The sequence below is a fragment of the Aspergillus nidulans genome, chromosome I, assembly GCF_000011425.1.
Source record: "Aspergillus nidulans FGSC A4 chromosome I".
NCBI lineage: Eukaryota > Fungi > Ascomycota > Eurotiomycetes > Eurotiales > Aspergillaceae > Aspergillus > Aspergillus nidulans.
The window spans coordinates 483,730-505,308 of NC_066257.1; the positions used below are offsets into that span (position 1 = coordinate 483,730).

Here is a 21,579-nt window from a genome sequence, read left to right on the forward strand (position 1 = left end):
CGCAGTAAAACAGCAGTAGATATAGCCGCGGCTTATGACATTGTCGCTTGTGGCAGCACCGCGCCCAAGATAATTTGTACAGCGGGCGTACGTGACGGCCACACTATGTTCTGAGTGGCGCCAGCGGGTCAGTGGGGTCGATGTTCATTCTACTGTGCAAATTCCTCTCGCAAAGATGATAGGCGTGGACTGGGCGTAGATCAGGTACCTTGATAGAGCTCAGGGACCGCAGCATTTGTAGTTGCACAAGCCCAAGGCAATGAAGCCCACAAGCGGCAAGGCCGTGGCCAAAGTGGGTAGAGACTGGGCTGCACTGCCTGTTTATTTCAGGTGCGCTACTGCTGTCCTGCGTTCTATTCATTATCATTCCACTAGACTGCTGCTCTGGACCTCCCTTTCATCTCGAAATCAAAGGTTTACGAGATTGTCTGCTGTTTAACTGAAAGCAAAATTCTGGCCAGAGAGGGTTATGCATTCTAAGTCACTTAAGTTTAGCCTCAGCCGGGTTACTTGACTATACAATCGTCGTCATTTTGCACATATGCTTGTTCATCAGTCACGTGTGTGTCCCGCATTTGCTTTGCTTGCAGCGCCCGCTCGTACGTCATCTGCTGCTGCAGGGGAGCCTCGAGCGGCAAGGGTGATCACGACACTGATACAGTCCTGGCAAGCGTTGGCAGTCGTCACTTTGTTATAGCGCCTGGTATGAAATTGGTTAGACGGGAATAATATGAGCATTATAGCAGCATCCTTGAAGCCCGTCTGATCTTTAACCGGGTTCCATGACCTTCTGCTACCACGTAGATGGCTTCAGGCAGAATTATTATCATTACATCAGGCATAAGAACGTCGCCGATACCACCTAGATAGAGTAGGCAACAACTACCTATGGCCATAGCCACGCTTTATTAGTGGCAGTAACTTGGTGTTTCACCTTATCTTCAGGGCTTACAATGAGGGAAATTACCTCTCGAGTCACCCCTCCCCGGGAAAGACATACATATAAGCCCGGTCTCCCCACCTTCGGCTGAAGGACCCTTTTCAATCTACGATCCACCACTCTCCAGCCTCCCCTACACTTGCTCTCATTAGAATATCTCTCGAACGCTGCTCCCTGTCCACTCATCCCACAACTCAAAATCACGATGCCTCTCTACAACGTTCGTCGCCCTGTCGTGCACTCGTCCAGGCTCACCACTAACCTCCCTATCCTAGGTTACCCTGAAGAAAGACTCCCCCATCGAGGAGCTTCACAAGTGAGCCTCCCTTCCGCCGCATCATCGAAAGCATTCGCTAAACCTGCTTTTTGCACAACAGAGCCAAGGAGGCTGCAAAGGAGAAGGGAGGAACCATCAAGCACGAGTACACCCTGATCAAGGGTTTCACGTGAGTGAGCTCCTTGTTGTCGTCCTGTCTCCAGAACAAATTCCGGCTGACATATCTACTAGCGTTGAATACCCCGACGACCTCGTTTCAGTCTTCGAATCAAGCGAACACATTCATGTTGAGCAGGATGGGGAGGTTAAGACTCAGTGATGGGGGTCTAGCGCTCTTCATGGACTCTGAGCAATAGAGCAAATACGCTGCCTTCTGAGCTGTTTCGAACCATCACTGAGCTAATGTATGAGTTACGGATCTGACTTTTATGCTTTATGACAAGAGAATACACCGAATTCATCGAGAATAGTTTTTATGCAATGTTGAAGCGCCTGTTTATTGAGGTGCCGATAACTGAATCACGATGCGATCAGTTGGAGCGTACTTGGTACCTGAGATGTAGGAAATGGCGAGTACCGTTCTGTTGATTGTAATGTGATCGCTGCCCCTCCTCTCTCTTATATAAACGCTATCACATTCAAAATCCCCACTATCGTGCCATTGGGTTATCTTATCTAGGACGTTCTAGCCGTGATAGGTAAACACAGATACTAGCTGGAGCTGGAGGCTAGGTTATGTTCCCAAGCACCGCTATAGTATCCTAGGGAAGCTAAGACATCCAAACATCGTCTTCGTGGTGGAGAATAATGAGAACAACGCATGATTCCAGATTGAAAACGTAGGTTGGAATGTTGCTGAGAAACATTCGTGTCGAGTGGATGATCAATCCGCACTGAGCGCCGGCACGTGAGTCCATCCTCACCGCGGGCGACAAATGAATTTCACAAGCTTTCCGAACTGCTCTTGACCTAAAACCCAGCATGGCTTGTGCTTGCTATGGCGGCAACGATCCCATTTCTGACACTGTCTATAGGTCGTGACCTTCGGAGAAGCGCCCTTCGCCACCGTAGTCGGATGGTAGCAGCACGTCTTTTTGCGACATCCAGTCATCCCAAACTCACCACCACAGCCACCGCTACTACCACACAAAATCTTACACCCCGGGCAAATGATGAGGTCGCTCGTCTTGCAGCTAGTCGGCGTCGACCCTTGACTCTAGCTGATTTGCTGAAGTGAGGAATCGGCGAGATACCCATTGAGAGCGCGATCTGACGATGTCTTTCTAGATACGGCCGTCCGCCACTATCAAAAGAAGCCCTCCTTGCCTCCGCCAACTTCACCCTCTCTCTTCTCCCAGCCCGACTGGCTTCCCGTATTGAAGCTCTTCGAAACCTCCCATTTATTGTCGTCGCAAACCCGCATGTCTCCAAGATTTACGGCAATTACGTTCATTCGCTGTCAACGCTACTCCCCTGGCAAAAGCGGCAGGTCACGACCCTGGAGGAAGAGAATCAATTTGCTGAGGTACTAGCAGACCTCGTCCACACGCATTCCAACACGATCCCCATCCTAGCACGCGGCTTTCTTGAATGTCGTAAGTACATCGATCCCGCTGAGGTGACGCGGTTCCTGGATACACATTTGCGAGCGCGGATTGGTACGCGGTTAATAGCAGAGCAACACCTGGCGCTTCATTTTGCGTCGCGGCCTGCTGGGGACGGATCAGCCGAAGGACGAGAGCAGCCGCGGAAGGATGCGCCGCCGTCAAACTATATCGGGGTAATCGATACCGCTTTGCAACCGGCTCGTATTGTACGGTCGTGCGAGGAATTCGTTGGAGAAATTTGCGAACTGAAATATGGGGTGCGCCCACGGCTGGAGATTCACGGACAACCGGACGCGACTTTCGCGCATGTCCCTGTGCATGTGGAGTACATCCTCACCGAGCTATTGAAGAATGCATTCAGGGCCGTCATCGAGAGTGGAAACGAGCAGGAGCCGATTGAAGTGACAATCGCCGCCGCACCAGATGTACCTGGCAATCATTTACAAGCACATGAGCCAGTCACCAACGGTAAACCAGCAGACGCCCTAGACACAGGCGCTCAATCCGACAGCGACGTCGGATTCCACGTCGATACAGTTGTTGGTACTGCAGACGCAAACGAGTCCATCAAATTCTCCACTCCATCCTCGCAAAGCATTACCCTCCGAATTCGAGACCGCGGCGGCGGCATATCCCCGGACGTCTTGCCCCAGATCTGGTCATACAGCTTCACCACGTTTTCTGACCTGGATATGGGCGAAGCAGGCGGGATAGACGCGCTAAACACGATTTCTTCCAATAGTGGCCAGCTGAGCAGCATTGCTGGCCTTGGATATGGTCTCCCGTTGAGCCGCGCCTATGCGGAGTACTTTGGTGGTAGTATTGCCGTTCAGACCCTGTGGGGGTGGGGAACGGATGTGTACTTGACGCTCAATGGCGTTGGGAAGGTTGCTTGATCTAGGTAGTCTGCCCAGTCATATACTCTCATGGCTCCCTTGTATGCCCAAATCTCTATAGCGTTTTGTCATGTAGTCTCCGATATCCCGAAAACATTTATCCTCGGGCTGCCCCAAACACTGTGTGGAGATCTACCCCGCAGCGGAATTGGTGCGAGCCCTCAAGCTTTCTGTTAAACGGGCCCTTCTTCGGTCCTTGTCTGCTCTTGGGGTCGGAGATGTTGCCGATATTGGTGTTCGTGGTTCCTCTATAAAGCGTGTCTCGCTCGCCCGAGACACTCGGCTTTTTCCTCCACATTCACTCTGGTATTGACCCCAACTGTATTACAATGTACGGATATTTAGTCCCCCCAACTGGAGTTCAACAGACTGAGCTGACACTACATTAGGGTCTACACAGCTTCGTTTGCCTTCTTCGAGGCGCTCTGGGAGGTACGCTTAACTACGAATACTGTACCCCAAGAAGTATTAATCATGCAATTGTTTAGGCTGGCGTCACCCATTGCTTCGTTAACCTTGGCTCCGATCACCCATCCATCCTCGAGGCCATGGTGAAGGGCCAGAAGGAGAAGCCAAATGAATTTCCGAAGATTGTCACCTGTCCTAACGAGGTACTTCCCACTCACATCGCGGCCATCTTCCTCCCCTGCAGCAATTGATGACCTTACTAACACAACAGCGAATAGATGGTGGCCCTCTCCATGGCGGATGGCTATGCACGGTTAACGGGAAAGCCGCAATGCGTCATCGTGCATGTCGACGTTGGTACTCAGGGCCTCGGTGCTGCAATCCACAATGCCTCGTGCGGGCGCGCACCCGTTCTGATCTTCGCTGGCCTCTCCCCGTTCACGATTGAAGGCGAGATGCGGGGCTCCCGAACAGAATACATCCACTGGATCCAGGATGTGCCTGACCAAAAACAGATCGTATCGCAGTATTGCCGCTACAGCGCGGATATCCGCTCTGGAAAAAATATCAAGCAGATGGTGCATCGTGCTTTAAAGTTCGCGACAAGTGACCCACAGGGTCCGGTGTATCTTGTTGGTGCACGAGAGGTCATGGAGGAGGAAATCGAGCCATATGCTGTTAGTCCGTACGGGTGGAGAGGTGTTGCGCCGCCGGCGCTCCCTGCTGAGGGGGTGGAGCTTATTGCGCAGGAACTTGCATCTGCGAAGGAGCCGTTGGTCATTGTTGGATACTCGGGGCGTACTGCGCGGGGAGTGGAGCAGCTTGTCAAGCTTGCAGACACATACAAAGGCATTCGGGTGCTAGATACGGGTGGTAGTGATATGTGTTTTCCTGCTGACCATCCAGCATCCCTGGGGATGCGGTTCGGGATCCACGAAGCCATCAAGACAGCGGACTTTATCCTCGTCGCAGACTGTGACGTCCCCTGGATCCCGACTCAGTGCAGTCCCTCAGACTCGGCAAAGATCATCCACGTCGACGTCGACCCGCTCAAGCAGCAGATGCCCGTCTTCTATATCCCGGCCATGGCAACCTTCCGCGCCGAGTCCGCCACCGCATTCGAGCAGGTAAACGCATATGTCGAGTCTAACACAGAGCTCAAACAATTCATCGCCTCCGACGCAAACACTGTCCTCGGCCAAAGCCGCGAGGAAGCATTCCGCACAACCCGCCAAGCCATCAACGAGCTGGCAGTCACACCAGCGGGCGGGCCCGACGCAGCCCTTAACGCCTCGTACCTCCTCTCCGAAATCCGCAAGACCCTACCGCTTGACACAATCTGGGCCGTAGAATCCGTAACCCTCACGCCCATTGTCGCAGACCAAATCGCAGCTACACTACCCAACAGCTGGATTAACTGCGGCGGCGGGGGGCTAGGCTGGTCCGGCGGTGCCGCACTAGGTATAAAGCTAGCAACAGATGCACAAGCCGGCGGAGGCAACAAGGGCAAATTTGTGTGCCAGATTGTCGGCGACGGGACGTATCTCTTCTCCGTTCCGGGATCAGTATACTGGATTGCAAGGCGGTACAATATCCCCGTGTTGACGATTGTGCTGAACAACAAAGGGTGGAATGCGCCGAGACGAAGCATGCTGCTTGTGCACCCAAATGGGGACGGGTCGAAGGCGACGAATGAGGAACTGAATATCAGCTTTGCGCCCACGCCAGATTATGCTGGGATTGCGAGGGCTGCGTCAGGGGGGCATATTTGGGCCGGTGTTGCGGGCAGTGTGGGCGAGTTGGGGAGGTTGTTGCCAGAGGCTGTGGAGAGTGTGAAGAACGGGGTTGGGGCGGTGTTGGAGGCGCAGTTGGATGGGACTGAGGGAAAGTATGTTAGGAAGTAGAGAAGCGATTGGTGGTTCAAGGTGTAGATTCAAGGACTCGAATGCTACAACTATAGATGCCAACGATTCAAGTCAGTAGATGTTTTTGCGTATTTACATCAGTCGTTAAACGTCTAGCTTCCTGCTAGTGAGACTTCACTGTCAGCGCACCACACGAATTTGACCTCTGCCTGAGCCATTACAGGCCAACAAAGCCAGCTCCATCATTTTCGCATGCGGGCATTTTCATGCCATGCATTCCGGTGTATTTAGGGCTCTGAGGCTCCTTCCATCCTTCCAAAGCTTTGGCTTCGGTGATCTTATAGACTTCCACCCCCAAGGGACGGGTGGTAGCCCCCATATCTTCCTTGTCATCCCAGCCCCAATTCGAGAGGTCACCTATCAAAACAAATATTAGTGGGGTTCAATACCAGGAAGCAAAGTGAAATTAGCATACCTCCTGGACAAGCAGACAAGGCGCAGAGAACATCAACCTCAGCGAAGAACTCAAAGTACTCGCCTGGCTTCGCGGGCGATGTCTCCATGAAGTACCTCCCCTCTTCATCCAACCCGGTCACCTGGAAGACATTGAGAACATCATGCACGTCCAGTTCAGTCAATCCGTACGGCGTGACCGCACGAGTAAGGTTCGAGTGACAATGGAAGTCGAAAGACTCTCCACCCATCAAAAGGTTGACGTACGGGTCACACCTTGTCCCCAACAAATCGTGGACACGTCCTCCCCACTGCGAAGTGCCGAAACCCTTGCCCTCTTTCCGCTTCCCGTCAACATCCAGTACCTCATGTAGCTGCCCGCCAGCGAGTGAATCTCCGGTGATCGTCACGAGGGGGCGCAGGTACGGCAAGTTCGACCAGAGTCGGTCCCCTACAGAGACGTGAGAGGCATGGATCTGACGCGTGCGCGCTGCCCATAGTCGCTCCCGCGGGTTGTTGGCATTCCAGATGTTGAGGTCGCCTACTTGAGGACCGTTCGGCGTCGTTAGACGGCAGATGTGCCCAGCGGGCACTATCCAAGCCTGACCTGAGCATGGTCGAATGGTGAATGACTTCTCGAGCTCCCGTTTGGCGGGGTCCGATGCAGTTTCAGAGATGCTTCTGTAGACCTGCGTTGTTCCATGAACGGTCGAGTCCGTGGGAGCTGTGTATGCAGGAGGAGGCCGGCGTGGAGTAGTCATTTTGGGATCGCGCAGTGGTGCAATTGTGCTGCAGAAGTCAGAAGAGGAATGTGTCAAGAGCGCACAGATTCCAACCTTTTAAGTAACAGAGATTCGGGGACACCCGACAATATTTGGAGTCCCCATTTTGCCTGCCCCGCCTCAACTCGTGTCCGACTCCGATGTCGTTAAGCTGGAACTGCTCCTTGGTTTGCATAAGAATTGACCGGGCCGGTCAGAGCGGACTAACCAGGGATGGTTAGCGTATGATTAATCTTATCGATAAGCATTTATGCCTTAGGCTATGAGGAAAATTCATTCGGCGCTAAGAACCTCCGCCCCGAGAGAAAAAAGGCAAGATGGGTTTATGTTGAGCTTGTTTGACGGAGAAAGAGAGCAGTTCATTTCAACGCTTTCTTCAGTCACCCAGTGAGGAAGATACAGGCTTTCTGAGAGGCCTTGACCTCCGCCCCTCACAATGGAGCAACAAACGAACAGGGCCCATCGGGCGCCGAAAGAGAGGAAGAAATATGATGGTCAGTTAAGTAGTTGACTTTTGTCGCAATCGCCAACATCGCGGTGCATAGTCGGTCTGTTACTTACACATTTTCTGGACTCTAGGACCCAATCCCAAGGCGTTTGCATTCTCGAATCCCGGAAAAGGCAATAAAGCTGGAGCGAGGTCTCATGATGTACGTTCGACACCTTGACGCTTCTATCAACCTTTTAAGGACATGCGAGCTGATTTTTGTGCCCGATACAGATCAAAGAGAAGAGATTACACGTTCCGTTGGTGGATCGTCTGCCTGAAGAGGCTCCCCCGCTTGTTGTCGCTGTAGTTGGACCTCCTGGCGTAAGTTTCCGTCTGGGTTAACAGAGTTAGATACTGACAGTTCCTCTCGTACAGGTCGGAAAGACCACTCTTATCAAATCCTTGATCCGCCGGTACACTAAACAGACGCTCAGCACACCGAATGGACCATTGACTGTGGTGACATCGAAGAAGCGACGTCTCACGATCTTAGAATGCCCCTCCGACTCCCTGGCAGCCATGATAGATGTGGCCAAGATTGCGGATATCGTTCTTCTGATGATTGACGGTAACTACGGATTCGAGATGGAGACTATGGAGTTTCTGAACGTTTTGTCTACTAGCGGTATGCCCGGAAATGTCTTCGGCATCCTTACGCATTTGGATCTGTTCAAGAAGCAAAGTACTCTTCGAGCTGCCAAGAAACGTCTTAAGCATCGGTTCTGGAGTGAACTGTATAACGGTGCTAAACTCTTCTACCTTTCGGGTGTGATCAATGGTCGCTATCCCGACCGCGAGGTGCACAACCTGTCCCGATTCCTTTCGGTTATGAAGAACCCTCGGCCTCTCGTGTGGCGTAACTCCCACCCATACGCCCTTGCAGATCGCTTCCTAGATATCACGCCGCCGACAGAGATTGAAAAGGACCCGAAATGCGATCGCACAATTGCCTTATACGGTTACCTGCGAGGAACGAATTTCCCTGCTCAAGGTGCGCGCGTCCACGTACCTGGAGTTGGCGATTTAACGGTCTCTGGAATTGAGGCATTGCCTGATCCTTGCCCAACCCCATATATGGATCAGCAGATACAAAAAGCCACCGGGAAATCGAATAAGCGCAGGCTGGGCGAAAAGCAAAAGCTGCTCTTTGCTCCTATGTCTGACGTTGGCGGTGTTTTGGTCGACAAAGATGCTGTCTACATCGATGTGAAGACTTCGAATTTTAACGAAGATGACGAAGAACGCGATACGGACCGCGGTCTGGGTGAGCAGTTGGTTATTGGACTGCAAGGCGAGCGGAAACTCCTTGGTGAGGCAGACAGCGGTGTCCGCTTGTTCCGCGGTGGAGAAGCCATCACAAAAGCCGACGACGAAGACAATGATACTGGGCGTAAGCACAGGAGAGAAGTACGATTTGCTGGAGATGACAACCAAGGCGCTGCGGAAGAAGACGAGGGCTTTGAAAGTGCAGAGGATGGGGAAGACGAAGAAGAGGAGGACCAGGATGATATGGAAGCTGGTAGTGACGATGGCGAAGCTGAAGTGGACGTTTCTGCACCTCCAGACTTCGCGGAAAGCTTCAGGGAACGACAAAATGGACCGACGTCGCGCCAGGAATCGGATATCGCATTCGCCGATAGCGATTCAGATTTAGGCTCGATATCGTCCGTGGAGGATCAAATTCTTGAAAGCGATATGGAAGAGGAAGAAGAAGGCTCAGACGAGGAAGACGACGGAACTCTTCGTTGGAAAGATAACATGCTTGCTAATGCGAAATCGCTTCACTCCAAGCGCCCAAAGTACCGCATCACGGACCTCTCGCGCACGATGTACGACGAGTCAATGACACCGGCTGAGGTCATACGACGATGGCGTGGTGAGGAAGAGAGAGATGAGGAGCCGGAGGGCGAAGACGACGAGGATACGTTCTTCAAGAAGACGAACGTTGAGCAGGAGGAGCAAGCTGAGTATCGCGCCGTTCCTGAGTATGATTACGAGGAGTTGGAACGGAAATGGCGAGACGAAGAGATGATCGAGTCGTTGCGCAAGCGTTTCGTGACTGCTAAACTCGGCGACGCTGACGATGGTGAGGATGAGGACGTCGAAGACGCCTTTGACGAGGATGATGAGGGAGACGGTGCGTTTGAAGATCTGGAGACTGGAGAAGTCTTCAATGGGATCAAAGACGACGACGGCGAAGCTAGCGGGGAAGATGATGAGAAGGATGGGCCTGAAGACCTGGAGGCTGAACGCGCGCGGAACGCTAAAAGGAAGGAAGAACTGAAGCTGAGATTTGAAGAAGAAGATCGTGAAGGCTTTGCGAATTCGAAAGACAACTCACGACACGACGGCGCGGAACCCGAGGAAGAATTTGGGGAGGATGAATGGTACGATGCGCAGAAGGCAAAAATGCAGAAGCAGGCCGACATCAATCGCGCCGAATTCGAGGCCTTGGACCCTAACTCCAGGGCTCGAGCGGAGGGTTACAGAGCTGGAACATATGCCCGTATTGTTCTCGAGAGAGTGCCTTGCGAATTTTCTACGAAGTTCAATCCTCGATACCCTGTCATTGTTGGTGGGTTGGCACCGACTGAGGACCGCTTTGGTTACGTCCAGGTTCGTATCAAGAGGCACCGTTGGCACAAGAAGATTTTGAAGAGCAACGACCCGCTCATCTTTTCTCTCGGTTGGCGACGCTTCCAGACCCTACCCATGTACAGCACGTCCGACAATCGAACCCGTAACCGAATGCTCAAGTACACTCCGGAGCATATGCACTGCTTCGGTACATTCTATGGGCCGCTTGTTGCACCAAACACTGGTTTCTGCTGTGTTCAATCTTTCTCAAATAAGAATCCCGGTTTCCGGATAGCAGCCACCGGTGTGGTGTTAAGCGTGGACGAACACACGGAAATCGTCAAGAAGCTCAAGCTCACGGGTGTGGCCTACAAGATCTTCAAGAACACTGCCTTCATAAAGGACATGTTCAACTCATCGCTAGAGATCGCCAAGTTCGAAGGAGCAGCAATCCGAACGGTATCAGGTATCAGAGGTCAGATCAAGAGAGCCCTGAGCAAACCAGATGGATGTTTCCGTGCAACTTTCGAGGATAAAATCCTTATGAGTGACATTGTATTCCTGCGCGCATGGTATCCCATTAAACCTCACCGCTTCTACAACCCAGTAACCAACCTCTTGGATATTGAAGAGGGCCTGTCGGGCGATGGCGGCTGGAAGGGTATGCGACTAACAGGCGAGGTCCGACGGGAGCAGGGAATCCCAACACCCCTGAACAAGGACTCTGCATACCGCAAGATCGAGCGGCCCGAACGCCACTTCAACCCTCTTCGAGTCCCACGGCAACTCGCTGCAGAACTCCCCTTCAAGTCCCAGATCACACGCATGAAGTCGCGGAAGGATAAGACCTACCTGCAGAAGCGTGCAGTCGTTCTAGGCGGAGAGGAGAAGAAGGCTCGTGATCTGATGCAGAAGCTCAACACCTTGCGCAACGAGAAGCAGGCTAAGCGTGCCGCCAAACAGGAAGAGCGCAGAAAGGTCTACCGTGCAAAGGTCGCCGAAGGTCTTGAGAAGAAGGCCGAGAGGGAGAAGAGGGAGCGTGATGAATACTGGCGAAGAGAAGGCAAGAAACGGAAAAATGAAGACGGAGAAGGGGGTGGAAGCAAGAAGCGCAGGTAAGGAGGAAATGCATATCCGCTGTCTAAACTGTATGGGATAATGTTGTACCTATAAGTCGCATGAACGATGGCGTTAGAGATACCTTTCAAGAAAATTATCGCAGATGGTCATATAGCCCCAGCCTGTCCAAGACGTACAATAAAATACAAGCCGTACCATAGCTTGTAGTTTTCTCGATCTTGACTTGAAGAGCACGCTGAGCACACGAACACCTCATGGTTCAGGCAACAGTGTATATCACGTGACTGCGTGGACGCGTCGTCGACGCACGTGTCGATTGCCTATTGTCGAAGGAGACCAAGCACAACCATCTACCTCTCAGCAGCTTGAGCAGCACACAGGATTATTCGGCCAGAATCATATCAAATCGCACGAATACATAAAGAGTGATCGTGTCTGAATGCCCTCACCCACGCCTCTCAGACCTTGGTTCAGTAACCCACCTCCGACCCATGAGCCCGCAACAGCTTCAAGTGGAGACATAGAGCGTTCAACTCCGGTGGTGCTGGATACTGTTGCTGTAAGGGCCCGCACATGCAGAAATCGGGGCATGCTCCTTGCCGCAGACCAGCCTGAAGAATATTCCACTAGGCAGGGCGATTGGTGAAGGGGCAGGACTAGAGGTTCATCACTCAGTGGCTGGTGGGATTGGCCTCTGGGGTACTTCTGAGTCGCACGTTTCCACGCCAAGTGTCAACGCCTTCAGTCCGGGGTATATTCCGTGCACGGTCCATCTTTTGGTTGTCAAATCATTGGCGACTACCATCAGCTACAACGCGTATACAATTTGCCAACCTTGCGCTTCGCATCTTGTACATCATGTTAGACGGATCGCTGCAGGTTCATAGGCGACAGGGAGCGCAAGGTCAGGGGCGTACACATCGACGTGAAAATATTTCGAATATTGATGTGCCTAATGGATTAGACCGCTATCAAGGGCGCACCACAGGGATGCGACCCCTTTCTCTAGATGCAAGCTCAAATATGCAAAGGACTGCAGAGGGGATCTCCGTCGATTGTCAAGTATGGCGACACGAGTCATCAGCGGTTCCACTGGAAGGATACACGTCACCTCAGGATAAATCAACCGCAGGCGGCGAGACGGTCCCAAAGGAGGCAGGTGGCCTGGAAACGAGCAGGCAGATTGACATAGAACGAACGGAAGCATCCGGTCACACGAGGTCCTCTACAAACCTACCCGGCGCCCAACATTCACCGAGAGTCGGGGATATCGGACGGCGCCGTTCCCAAAGCACAGGCTTTGGATCGCGCGGATCTAGAATCGCTGCTGTAGGCCTCTTCGCTGCACTCTTATACTCTAATATGGGTTGCTGATTATCATTAGCTATCCGTCCAGCTGCGTACACGCTTATCCTATGCCGCTGCTAGGATCGAGAAGGCGCGGCAATCGCAGTCGCAATACCAGTCGCCAACGGGCTTGCTGCAGAAAAATAGCTCGACTCCAATCCTCAGCGTGGAGACTTTGTCTCGAACTGGGCAACCGTCACTGGGGGAACCTGGAGATCAGTTCGAAGCTGGGTCGCCAGATGGGACTACTGTTTCCGCCCCAGATGCTCCAGCAGCATCTAGTCGCCATCCCTTTGAAGGTCCCATACGCCAGACTCTCAACGCAACGATTGATGTAAATTCACAGACGCAGCCAGATCTGAACAAACATGCAGAGTATCATCCAGAGCTGCGGCCTCCACGGCTGGCCCCACCAGCGGACATTGACCCAGGTCGTGTGAACCGCCAACGACGTCGCCCAAACCCGAACAATCCTAGCAACCCTTCACGTTATGCACCTTTCCCTCTCCATAGACGTGGCCGCTCGCAACAGGAGCTTGTGGCTGACACGGAGGTCACCCGAGTGCCCGAAACACCGCCGCTTTGTCCGTCTAACGATAACGGTATCCCTTTTCACGGATGGTCTGATAATTCGCAGAGCTCCTCAATGGAGCAAGATGCTATCGAGACCTTGCTTTTCATGTCTAGCCCAGGAACATCCGGGTACCATTCAAACTCCCAGAATTCTCAGCGCAATCAAGATGTCAGGAATATAGATGATAGCGCTTCGCAGAGCGTGAAGTGGCACGGCTCACTTAATGGCACCCAATCCGACAGACAGTCTGGCCTTACTGGGACCGTCGAGACTCGAACTGGGGATGAAATTGATCTCATGCTAGATCAGATGAACAGCGACAGTGATGATGACGCTGATTATACCTTCAGACGCTCTATCAGGGTCGAAGCAGGCTCGAGAGCCAATGATGCAGTTGGGAGCAATGTCCAGCATGGGACATAGGATGCAAAGATTATCCTGAGTACGCTAAACTTCTTTCTGAAACCTTGCACGATTCTTCGGAAGTATGAAGAGCTGTTCCTCCGCGCGACCTAGGCAAGATGGACTGTCAGTGGCTGCATGCTTTGAGAGCTAATTGCGGCTAAGAATCCCTTTCACAATCCGCCCGGGAGTGCATTACCCCGGACAGACTCCGGGACACATGAATAGACCCACGGAGCCAGCCACAATGCATAGCCCTAAAGGTACAGAAGGAGGTCCACCTATATGCTACTGCTGGAGTAGAAATACCCGCAGTCGCTCCAGCTCCCCCAGAGTCTCACAGAGCTACGTCGCAGATTGAATACTTCTTTTCATCTTGAGGCACGGCTTCCGTCACCTGGGCAGTTCTACCTACCAATTCCTCCCAAAGGACTCGAGAGATTACCTACCATCTATCCGTACCCTCAATCCAGGAACTTGCAACAAGTCAATTGGCAGCAAATTTCAAAAATGAGCAACTTGCAACCCTCTTCATCCGAGCCATCTATTTTCGAGGTCGGCGCTTTCCTCCCCGGGGGGCACAACACCGACCCCGCGCTCCCGGAAAATAGCCCCACGGCGGGCTTCAAGCTAAACCACTTCATGCTCCGCATCCGCGACCCCAAGCGCTCGCTCCACTTCTACATGAATCTTATGGGCATGCGCACAGTGTTCACCATGAACACAGGCCCTTGGACAATCTACTATCTCGGGTACCCATCGACTCCCCAAGACCGCGCCGACCTCCCCGCCTGGTCCGCCAAAGTCGGCGGGGACAATAGAACCCTTACGTCAACGCTAGGGCTACTTGAACTATACCATGTCCATGGTTCTGAGAAACCGATCTCTGAAGGGGGATATGAGATTTCTACTGGCAATGAACCACCGAATCTGGGGTTCGGCCACTTAGGATTTACAGTGCCTGACGTCCCTAAGGCTCTTGAGAGATTGAGGGGCGCGGGCGTGCGCGTTATCAAGGAGCTTAGTGTTTCGACAAGGGAAAGTATCCCTCTTAGTAAGTGGGAGGAGGAGCGCGGAATCGGGGTTGGCGAGATTCATCCAAATTATAAGGCTGTCTTCGATCAGATTGCTTTTGTCGCTGATCCGGTAGGATTCTTGTTCTCTTTCCGTTCCTCCTTTTGGTTATACTGAACTTTGCTGATAGAGTGAATTAGGATGGATATACTGTAGAGCTTGTACCACAGACGATGAACTAAAATGGTTGATTGGCAGCTACGAGCAGTTGCGCTTATCTGTTTGTCAGGCTGGTTCCTTCTGGGATGCCACCAAATAATCTATGTATTGAGAAAGCTTAGTTTAAGCTCCTGGAATAGGCGCCTTCAGCATGTATTAACAGCAGCATATTAGAGTAACACCCATAAACCGCTCATTACTGAGCAAGCCAACTCTTATATTAATCGCAATCAGCCAAGGAAGGGCGCTGCATAAAGTACATCGCTTCTAGATCACGATACCATACACGAATTAATCATGCGAACCGTAGGTATTCTTGCATAACCAGTAAGCAATTGTCCGCTTACCAGTAGCCTCATACTCCCCAACTATCATCCACCTCCGCAACATCGTAATCGACTTCCGCAGTCGCAGCTCCATTCTCCTTCACACGAGCCTGATCCTGGTCATGTTCCGCCGACACAGAATCCATAATCATATCTTCGTCAGACCCAGCGCCAGTCTTAGCATCTGGACCCGAGCCCCCTGGCGTTGCCACTGTTTGTTGACCTTGACCTTGGTCTGGACTTGTTGATGAAGATTGTGACGGAACAGAGATCGGCGGATTGGGCACCCATGAGAGCTGAACCTCGCCGACTGAGGGAATATTGCGGGGGCCAAACATGAATTTTTCGGCTTGGTAGCGCTCCTTGAAGGAGACAATGAGAGAGTTTTCGTCGTTCGGGTTGGGGGTTATGGATTCATATTCGCTGACGCCCTGAATTCGTTAGTTAGATTTACAAATGTTCCCAGTACTCAGGTTCAGAAGCATATGAAAAAGGGGAAAGGAGTGGAAGGGAAGTCGAGACATACAATGAGAAACTGCCGGAACGCCTCATCCTGCTCAGAATGCGGCTTAATGCCAGAGACAGCAATGCGCTTTGGGCGATTGTCGAGGCGCAGGACGCCGCCACGGCCGCGTGCAGGGAACCCACCTCGCCCGCGATAAGAGCCGCGAGATGATGGGTCGTAGCCGCGGCCACGTGATGGGTAGCCGCCGCGGCCGAAGCCCCTTCCACGACCGCGGTACGATGTGCCAGGGTCAGAAGAGTGGTTGGGGTCTAAACCAAGGCTCTTCGCTTCGGCCTCGAGAGCAGCAAGCTGGGCCCGGAGTTGTTTGGTTTGTTCACTAACATTTTCGTCAGAGGGAGATTGGGATGCTCCGCCGTTAGCTGTTGCGCTGCCGGATGTCGCGCTGCCAATCTTCTGGAGTAGTCGTTGCTTTTCCTCTTCTTGCTTTTTAAGGAGTTCCTCGCGCTGTCTTTCTAACTCTTGCTTGGCCTTTTCTGTTTCCTGGCGCTGCCTGAGTTTCTCCTCGTAGGCTTTCTGCGCTTCTTCCTGCTGCCTCTGGAATTCCTCTGCATCAAATGTTTGGGGAGTTTCGCGCCCATTACCACCCGCTCGTTGGTCGTGTCCCTTCGGTTTATGCCAGTAGACCTTGACGAATCTGTTGTCAAAGATCACCTTAGGACTTGACCAGGCTGCTTTGGCGGTGGCATGGTCCGCGTAGGTTATTAGAGCTAGTTTTCTGTGCGGCTGGAGCTGGAGGTCTGTGATCTCGCCGTATTGAGAAAAGAACTCCCTGACTGTGAATTCATCAAGCTTGTCGTCGGGAATCTGCTCCACAACGATAGTCTTCATGGAGGGGTCATCGCTAGGGCCGGCAGCAGAAAATTCGGATCGGCGACCACGATTGTTGAAGCCGCCTCTATCACTGCCACGGCCACGACCGCGGCCTCTGTCACTACCACGCATTGAACCATCAAGACGGCGTCTGGAATCAGGAACAATGCCTGATGTTTTCGGGTCATATTCTATAGAGGGTCAATAAAGAATAGCTCCCAATCATCGCCAACTGGCACGCTTACCATCATCCTTTGGAGCACCTGCCACCGTATCATGCTGATACGGACAAGCACCACCCAAATAGCAGATACCCTGCGTCTCGTAGAAGGGGCATTTCTCCGTACTCTTCGGTCCCATCTGATCAGGCTGCTGGCCGGGGCCTCCACCTGGTGGCATTGGCATAGGAGGCATCCCCGGCATCTGTGGGAAGCCCATGCTTTGTAGGGCCAACATTGTTGCCATTGGATCATTCTGATCAAATCCGGGGAACGACGGAGGCATAACAGGGAATCCACCAGCGGAATGAGGGAACTGCCCAGGGCCGGACGGGGGATGTCCATCTCTCCCTGTCCAGTCGCTCTTCCCACCCCGCCCACGACGTGGGTTCTTAAAGTTCCGATGACTTTGAGCGTTCTCATGCCCGTGATTGTCGCTAAAGCCATCATCGTATGTGCGCTTGCGGCTCAAATTGTCACCATGCGATTGCGGGCCGTACGAGCCGTTCGATGATCCTGCTAGCGGGACCGCTTGTGCTGATGGCTGGGTGGCAGCCTGAGGAAGTTGTACCTGGGCCGGAGCCGCGGGTGTCTGCTTAAGCGCGAATGTAGCGAAAAGCTCTTCGACGAAGTTGGCAGTATCTATTCACCAAGCACAAGTTAAAAAGCATATTCTTCCTAACGCAATAGACCACAGGGGTGTATGGAGTAGAACTCACGCTCCCTCAAAAAGTCCTCCAAGTTTTCAACCGAGGCTTTTCGAATTTCATCATCCGGAGCATCAGACCTTATGAGGGCTAAAACATAATCGGCAAGCACATCGGAATCCGCGTCTGAGCTATTTTGGAGTTAGCTATTAAAATTTCCCACAGGCACCTACGGCTTCGTGTGGAGCGCCTTACATGTCTTCCAGCTTTTTCACCACCCAAGCTTTGACCTCTGCGGCCTGTTCCTCGGTAAGCTGCATATTGGCTCAATCTTTGTGAAGTAAATGCGGGTTGAAGCCACGACTTGTCCGCTGACCGACGTAATAATAGCGTGGGAACGAGCAGACCCGCGAATGAGGTTGATTTGCGATATTTGCCTGGATGTTTGCGTGGAGGAAAACGGTACTCGGCGAGATATCAGAGCATCTCAACCCGTAGAGACGCAAAACATGAAAAGGGGTTGCAAGAAAATTGACAGGGACGAAGTAGCAGAAAAAGCGAGCTCTGCGGAACCGAATGAGCTCTTCGGATGCGCGAGACTCAGAGCGCGGGATGGAGTACGTCACGTGATTGGGGATACAACAAGCTACAAATACACAAAACTTAGTATGCTTATCAAGTACCAAAGGTGAAATAGAGAATGACAGAGCATGAACTACAGGGACTACTATTACTTTTTACTGGTGAGAATGAACATTGAACAAATCATATTTTTCGTGTCCAACTAGAGAATATCGTAGTCGTTAACATAACAAAAAGGAAAAGTAGGCCATAGCAAATGCATGAGCACACCGGTTTCTACTGCTCTAGTTAATCGAGAACCCTTACGACATTAAGCTGCATTGCGTCGGTTTATTTTCTTGCGCGGTTGACTCCCTTTTAGCATTGGCCGGGTATTGCGTTCATCAATTTCATAAACATAGGATTCCAACCCAAACAGACTTGAAACCTAGTCGGTTTGTATTGAACGTTTTTACAGCTTGTCGTAGTACTGTGAACTTGTTAGTATTTGAAAGTTCGGAGGAGGGATATAACCGAATACTTACGTTCTCGTAACCAGGAACCTGCTCCTTGATACCCTTGCGCTTACGCATCTCAGCAACGATCTGACCAGGCTTGGTGGTAGGGTCAAGAGGAGAGCCACCAGGAAGAACAGCCCAGTGGTCAAAGACAGACTGGGGGAAGGCCTGACCACCAGTGGCCTGGCGAAGTTCACCGGGGAAACCGAAGGACTCGTTGACGGGCAGGTAAGCCTTGACAGTGAACAGAGGAGTACCGACACGCTGCTCCTCAGTGTAGACGTGACCACGGCGGCGGGTAAGGACACCGTAGATGCCACCCATAGCCTGCTCAGGAACCTGGATCTCGACGTTGAAGATGGGCTCGAGGATACCAGGCTCAGCAAGGAGAGTAGCGGCGTACAAGACACGACGAGCAGTAGGGATAATCTGACCACCACCACGGTGGATGGCATCAGCGTGAAGAGTAACATCAAGGATGTTGAAGCGGATGGAGCGCATGGGCTCCTCAGCAACGGGACCCTCACGAGTGGCCCACTGGAAACCGGAGACAACGGAGTCCTTGATTTCGTTGAGGTACTGGACGGCCTTGGTCTGGTCAACGAGCAAGTTGGCGCCAGTGGTGTCGGGACCGAAACACCAGATCTTGCGAGCATCGGTGACATCCCAGTTGTACTCATCGGCAAGGATACGAGCACGGGCCTTGAAATCGTCGCGGGGGTTGATCTTGCCCTCCTCAATGGCCTTGGAGACCTCCTCATCCAGAGGCTCGGCAGTGAGGTAGAGACGGTTGTGCTTGTTGGGCGACTTGGACAGAGCAGTCATGCTGGAAGTGCCAGAAACGGTCTCACGGTAGGAGACGACGGGGTCGGAGATACGGAGGGGAACACCAGCGTGGTCTTCCTCAAGATCCTTCAAGCAAATTTCGAGGTGGAGCTCACCAGCACCAGCAACGACGTGCTCACCGGACTCGTTGATCATGGTCAAGACACAAGGATCGGACTTGGAGAGACGCTTAAGACCCTCAACAAGCTTGGGCAGATCACCAGCGTTCTTCACCTCGACGGAGCGCTGCACGACAGGGGAGACAGAGAACTTCATGACCTTGAGGTTGTGAGCAGTCTCGGAGGTGGTAAGGGTACCGGACTTGAGCAAGAACTGGTCGACACCAACGAGACCGACGATGTTACCGGCGGGAACATCCTCAATGGGCTCGACGAAACGACCCATCATGAGAATGGTACGCTGAATGGCCTTGATGAAAAGGTCGTCCTTCTTGCCAGGGGTGTAGTTGGGACCCTGGATGCGGACCTTGAGACCAGACTTGACAGTACCGGCGTAGACACGACCGAAGGCGTAGAAACGTCCCTTATCGGAGGTGGGAACCATCTTAGAGACGTAAAGCATGAGAGGAGCCTTGGGGTCACAGTCACGGATACCAGCGAAGGCCTCGTCGTCCTGAGGACCCTCGTACAGGGTCTCAGCACGGTACTTTTGGGCAGTGACGGGAGAAGGAAGGTGAATACAGATCATCTCCAACATGGCATCGGCGGCGGGAAGGAACTTGCGCATGATGGTCTTGAGGAGCTGCTTGCCAGTAAGGTCCTTCTCGTCGTTCGCAAGCTTGACCTCAATCTTCTCAAGAAGAGCAGGGATCTGATCCTTCTTGTCGTTGGTGACGAGCTGGAAGATCTTGTAGATAGGGTCAAGAATGAACATGTTGAAAGCACGCTCAACGGGCTTGCCGTCAACCTCGGGCTGGGTCTTGGTCCACTTCTTGGTCTTGGGGTTGAAGTAGTTGTCACCCCACAGACGCTCAAGCATCTTCTTGCGGTCAACACCGAACTTCTTGGCGAACTTGACGGCGAACTGGCGGACGGTGAAAGCCCAGCCGTGAAGACCGGAACCGAAAGCAACGGTACCCTTTTCGGGGTAGACCTGGACGTTGCCGAGGGCCTTGTCCTCATAGGTAGCGATGATGACGTTGACGGACTCAACGGTACGGAGGAAAGACTGGTAGAGGTCCTCCTTCTCGACCTGGAGTTCGAGCAGAGAGCGGTCGACCTTGTTGATGATAAGGACGGGCTTGATACGCTCAGTCAGGGCCTGACGGAGCACAGTCTCAGTCTGGACGCAAACACCAGAGACACAGTCGACGACGACAAGGGCACCGTCAGTGACACGGAGGGCAGCAGTGACTTCAGAAGAGAAATCAACGTGACCGGGGGAATCGATCAAGTTGATCAAGAACTCGTTACCGTCGACGGCCTGGGGGATTTCCTTGATATCCTCCTCATCGGCGAACTTGGCGTAAAGAGAGATGGCAGTAGACTTGATGGTGATACCACGCTCCTGTTCATCAGGACGGGTGTCCATGAAACGGGCATCACCAGCCTTGGCACCAGCAATGATACCGGCACGCGAGACGAGAGAGTCACTGAGAGTGGACTTTCCGTGATCGACTATGAAACATTCAGCATACAAATCACGCCGGTGAAGGAATTGTCGAGTACGAACCGTGAGCAATGACCGACATGTTACGGATGTTGGCCTTGCGGTCCATGAGGGAGCGGAGCTAGTGCTTGTTAGTACTACATCAATCTCCCCGTCGCTGAGAAAAATTTTTATAGCTCCGGGTCGCTGGCGTTTTCAATGGAACGGCATACCTCCTCGATAGTGAAGCTGTAAAGAACCGCGTTAGCATATTTATCAAAACCATTTCCATCACAATCATCGTCTAGATGATTCGGGATGGACTTACTTGACCATTTTGGCGGTTTTTTTCTGTTAAAGCCTCAAAGGCGGGGTTGTGTGGAAGAGGGGAAGAAAAAGAAAAAAGAAAGCAGAAAACGACACACAAGAGATCAGGACCGAGAGCTAGCTCGACCTGAAGATGACCTGGGATAGGAAAAAAGGCCTATGTGCGCTGCTCCAGAGGGAGAGACTGAGGGAGGAGAAGAGGGTTGGGAAGAGAGAGGAGGAGGGAGAGGAGGGGAAGTGGAAGAGAGGAAGCAAGCGAGTTTAGTGGTCGTGGGGCCGGCG

General features: G+C 52.5%; 9 protein-coding genes across 9 annotated transcripts, besides 1 other annotated feature; 6 read left to right on the forward strand and 3 right to left on the reverse strand.

Annotated features, from left to right (window-relative positions):
• Positions 1-21,579: part of a sequence feature (contig 1.107 303..444822(-1)) that runs on past both edges of the window.
• Positions 1,065-1,865, forward strand: ANIA_06337 (uncharacterized protein). The gene is made up of 4 exons (XM_658849.2): positions 1,065-1,160; positions 1,216-1,256; positions 1,318-1,386; positions 1,449-1,865. Exons 1-4 carry the CDS (start codon positions 1,146-1,148, stop codon positions 1,534-1,536), a joined length of 213 nt encoding a protein of 70 aa, XP_663941.1. The 5' UTR covers positions 1,065-1,145; the 3' UTR covers positions 1,537-1,865.
• ANIA_10800 (alpha-ketoacid dehydrogenase kinase family protein) lies at positions 2,215-3,720 on the forward strand (the record flags this gene model as incomplete). Its single annotated transcript, XM_658848.2, has 2 exons — positions 2,215-2,450; positions 2,505-3,720. 2 exons carry the CDS (start codon positions 2,215-2,217, stop codon positions 3,718-3,720), a joined length of 1,452 nt encoding a protein of 483 aa, XP_663940.2.
• ANIA_10808 (putative thiamine pyrophosphate enzyme) lies at positions 4,269-6,032 on the forward strand (the record flags this gene model as incomplete). The annotated part of the gene is made up of 2 exons (XM_050611246.1): positions 4,269-4,331; positions 4,407-6,032. 2 exons carry the CDS (start codon positions 4,269-4,271, stop codon positions 6,030-6,032), a joined length of 1,689 nt encoding a protein of 562 aa, XP_050466935.1.
• On the reverse strand, positions 6,121-7,358 carry ANIA_06335 (urea carboxylase-associated family protein). Its single transcript, XM_658847.2, has 3 exons — positions 7,283-7,358; positions 6,469-7,235; positions 6,121-6,410 (listed from the first exon to the last, which is right to left on the reverse strand). The coding sequence occupies exons 2-3, from the start codon at positions 7,205-7,207 to the stop codon at positions 6,211-6,213; spliced, it is 939 nt and encodes a 312-aa protein (XP_663939.1). The 5' UTR covers positions 7,208-7,235; positions 7,283-7,358; the 3' UTR covers positions 6,121-6,210.
• On the forward strand, positions 7,665-11,414 carry ANIA_06334 (GTPase BMS1; the record flags this gene model as incomplete). Its single annotated transcript, XM_658846.1, has 4 exons — positions 7,665-7,722; positions 7,808-7,878; positions 7,950-8,039; positions 8,094-11,414. The coding sequence occupies 4 exons, from the start codon at positions 7,665-7,667 to the stop codon at positions 11,412-11,414; spliced, it is 3,540 nt and encodes a 1,179-aa protein (XP_663938.1).
• Positions 11,726-13,719, forward strand: ANIA_06333 (uncharacterized protein; the record flags this gene model as incomplete). The annotated part of the gene is made up of 2 exons (XM_658845.2): positions 11,726-12,704; positions 12,760-13,719. The coding sequence occupies exons 1-2, from the start codon at positions 12,234-12,236 to the stop codon at positions 13,717-13,719; spliced, it is 1,431 nt and encodes a 476-aa protein (XP_663937.1). The 5' UTR covers positions 11,726-12,233.
• Positions 14,209-15,085, forward strand: ANIA_06332 (putative lactoylglutathione lyase (Glo1); the record flags this gene model as incomplete). Its single annotated transcript, XM_050611257.1, has 2 exons — positions 14,209-14,844; positions 14,913-15,085. 2 exons carry the CDS (start codon positions 14,209-14,211, stop codon positions 14,952-14,954), a joined length of 678 nt encoding a protein of 225 aa, XP_050466936.1. The 3' UTR covers positions 14,955-15,085.
• ANIA_06331 (CCCH zinc finger and RRM domain protein) lies at positions 15,287-17,778 on the reverse strand (the record flags this gene model as incomplete). Its single annotated transcript, XM_658843.1, has 5 exons — positions 15,287-15,688; positions 15,784-16,784; positions 16,839-17,453; positions 17,531-17,649; positions 17,714-17,778. The coding sequence occupies 5 exons, from the start codon at positions 17,776-17,778 to the stop codon at positions 15,287-15,289; spliced, it is 2,202 nt and encodes a 733-aa protein (XP_663935.1).
• Positions 18,210-21,493, reverse strand: ANIA_06330 (elongation factor 2). Its single transcript, XM_658842.2, has 5 exons — positions 21,299-21,493; positions 21,204-21,219; positions 21,055-21,112; positions 18,565-20,999; positions 18,210-18,509 (listed from the first exon to the last, which is right to left on the reverse strand). Exons 1-5 carry the CDS (start codon positions 21,304-21,306, stop codon positions 18,492-18,494), a joined length of 2,535 nt encoding a protein of 844 aa, XP_663934.1. The 5' UTR covers positions 21,307-21,493; the 3' UTR covers positions 18,210-18,491.

Bases quoted from the DNA above. Each gene is read 5' to 3' on its own strand.
- ANIA_06337 (XM_658849.2), top strand. The intron at 1,257-1,317 runs GTGAGCCTCCCT...TTTGCACAACAG, and splicing joins CCCATCGAGGAGCTTCACAA to AGCCAAGGAGGCTGCAAAGG. The intron at 1,387-1,448 runs GTGAGTGAGCTC...CATATCTACTAG, and splicing joins ACCCTGATCAAGGGTTTCAC to CGTTGAATACCCCGACGACC.
- ANIA_06335 (XM_658847.2), bottom strand. From the start codon at position 7,207: ATGACTACTCCACGCCGGCCTCCTCCTGCATACACAGCTCCCACGGAC. The intron at 6,411-6,468 runs GTATGCTAATTT...TTGTTTTGATAG, and splicing joins CTTGTCTGCTTGTCCAGGAG to GTGACCTCTCGAATTGGGGC.
- ANIA_06330 (XM_658842.2), bottom strand. The intron at 21,000-21,054 runs GTTCGTACTCGA...AATGTTTCATAG, and splicing joins CATGTCGGTCATTGCTCACG to TCGATCACGGAAAGTCCACT.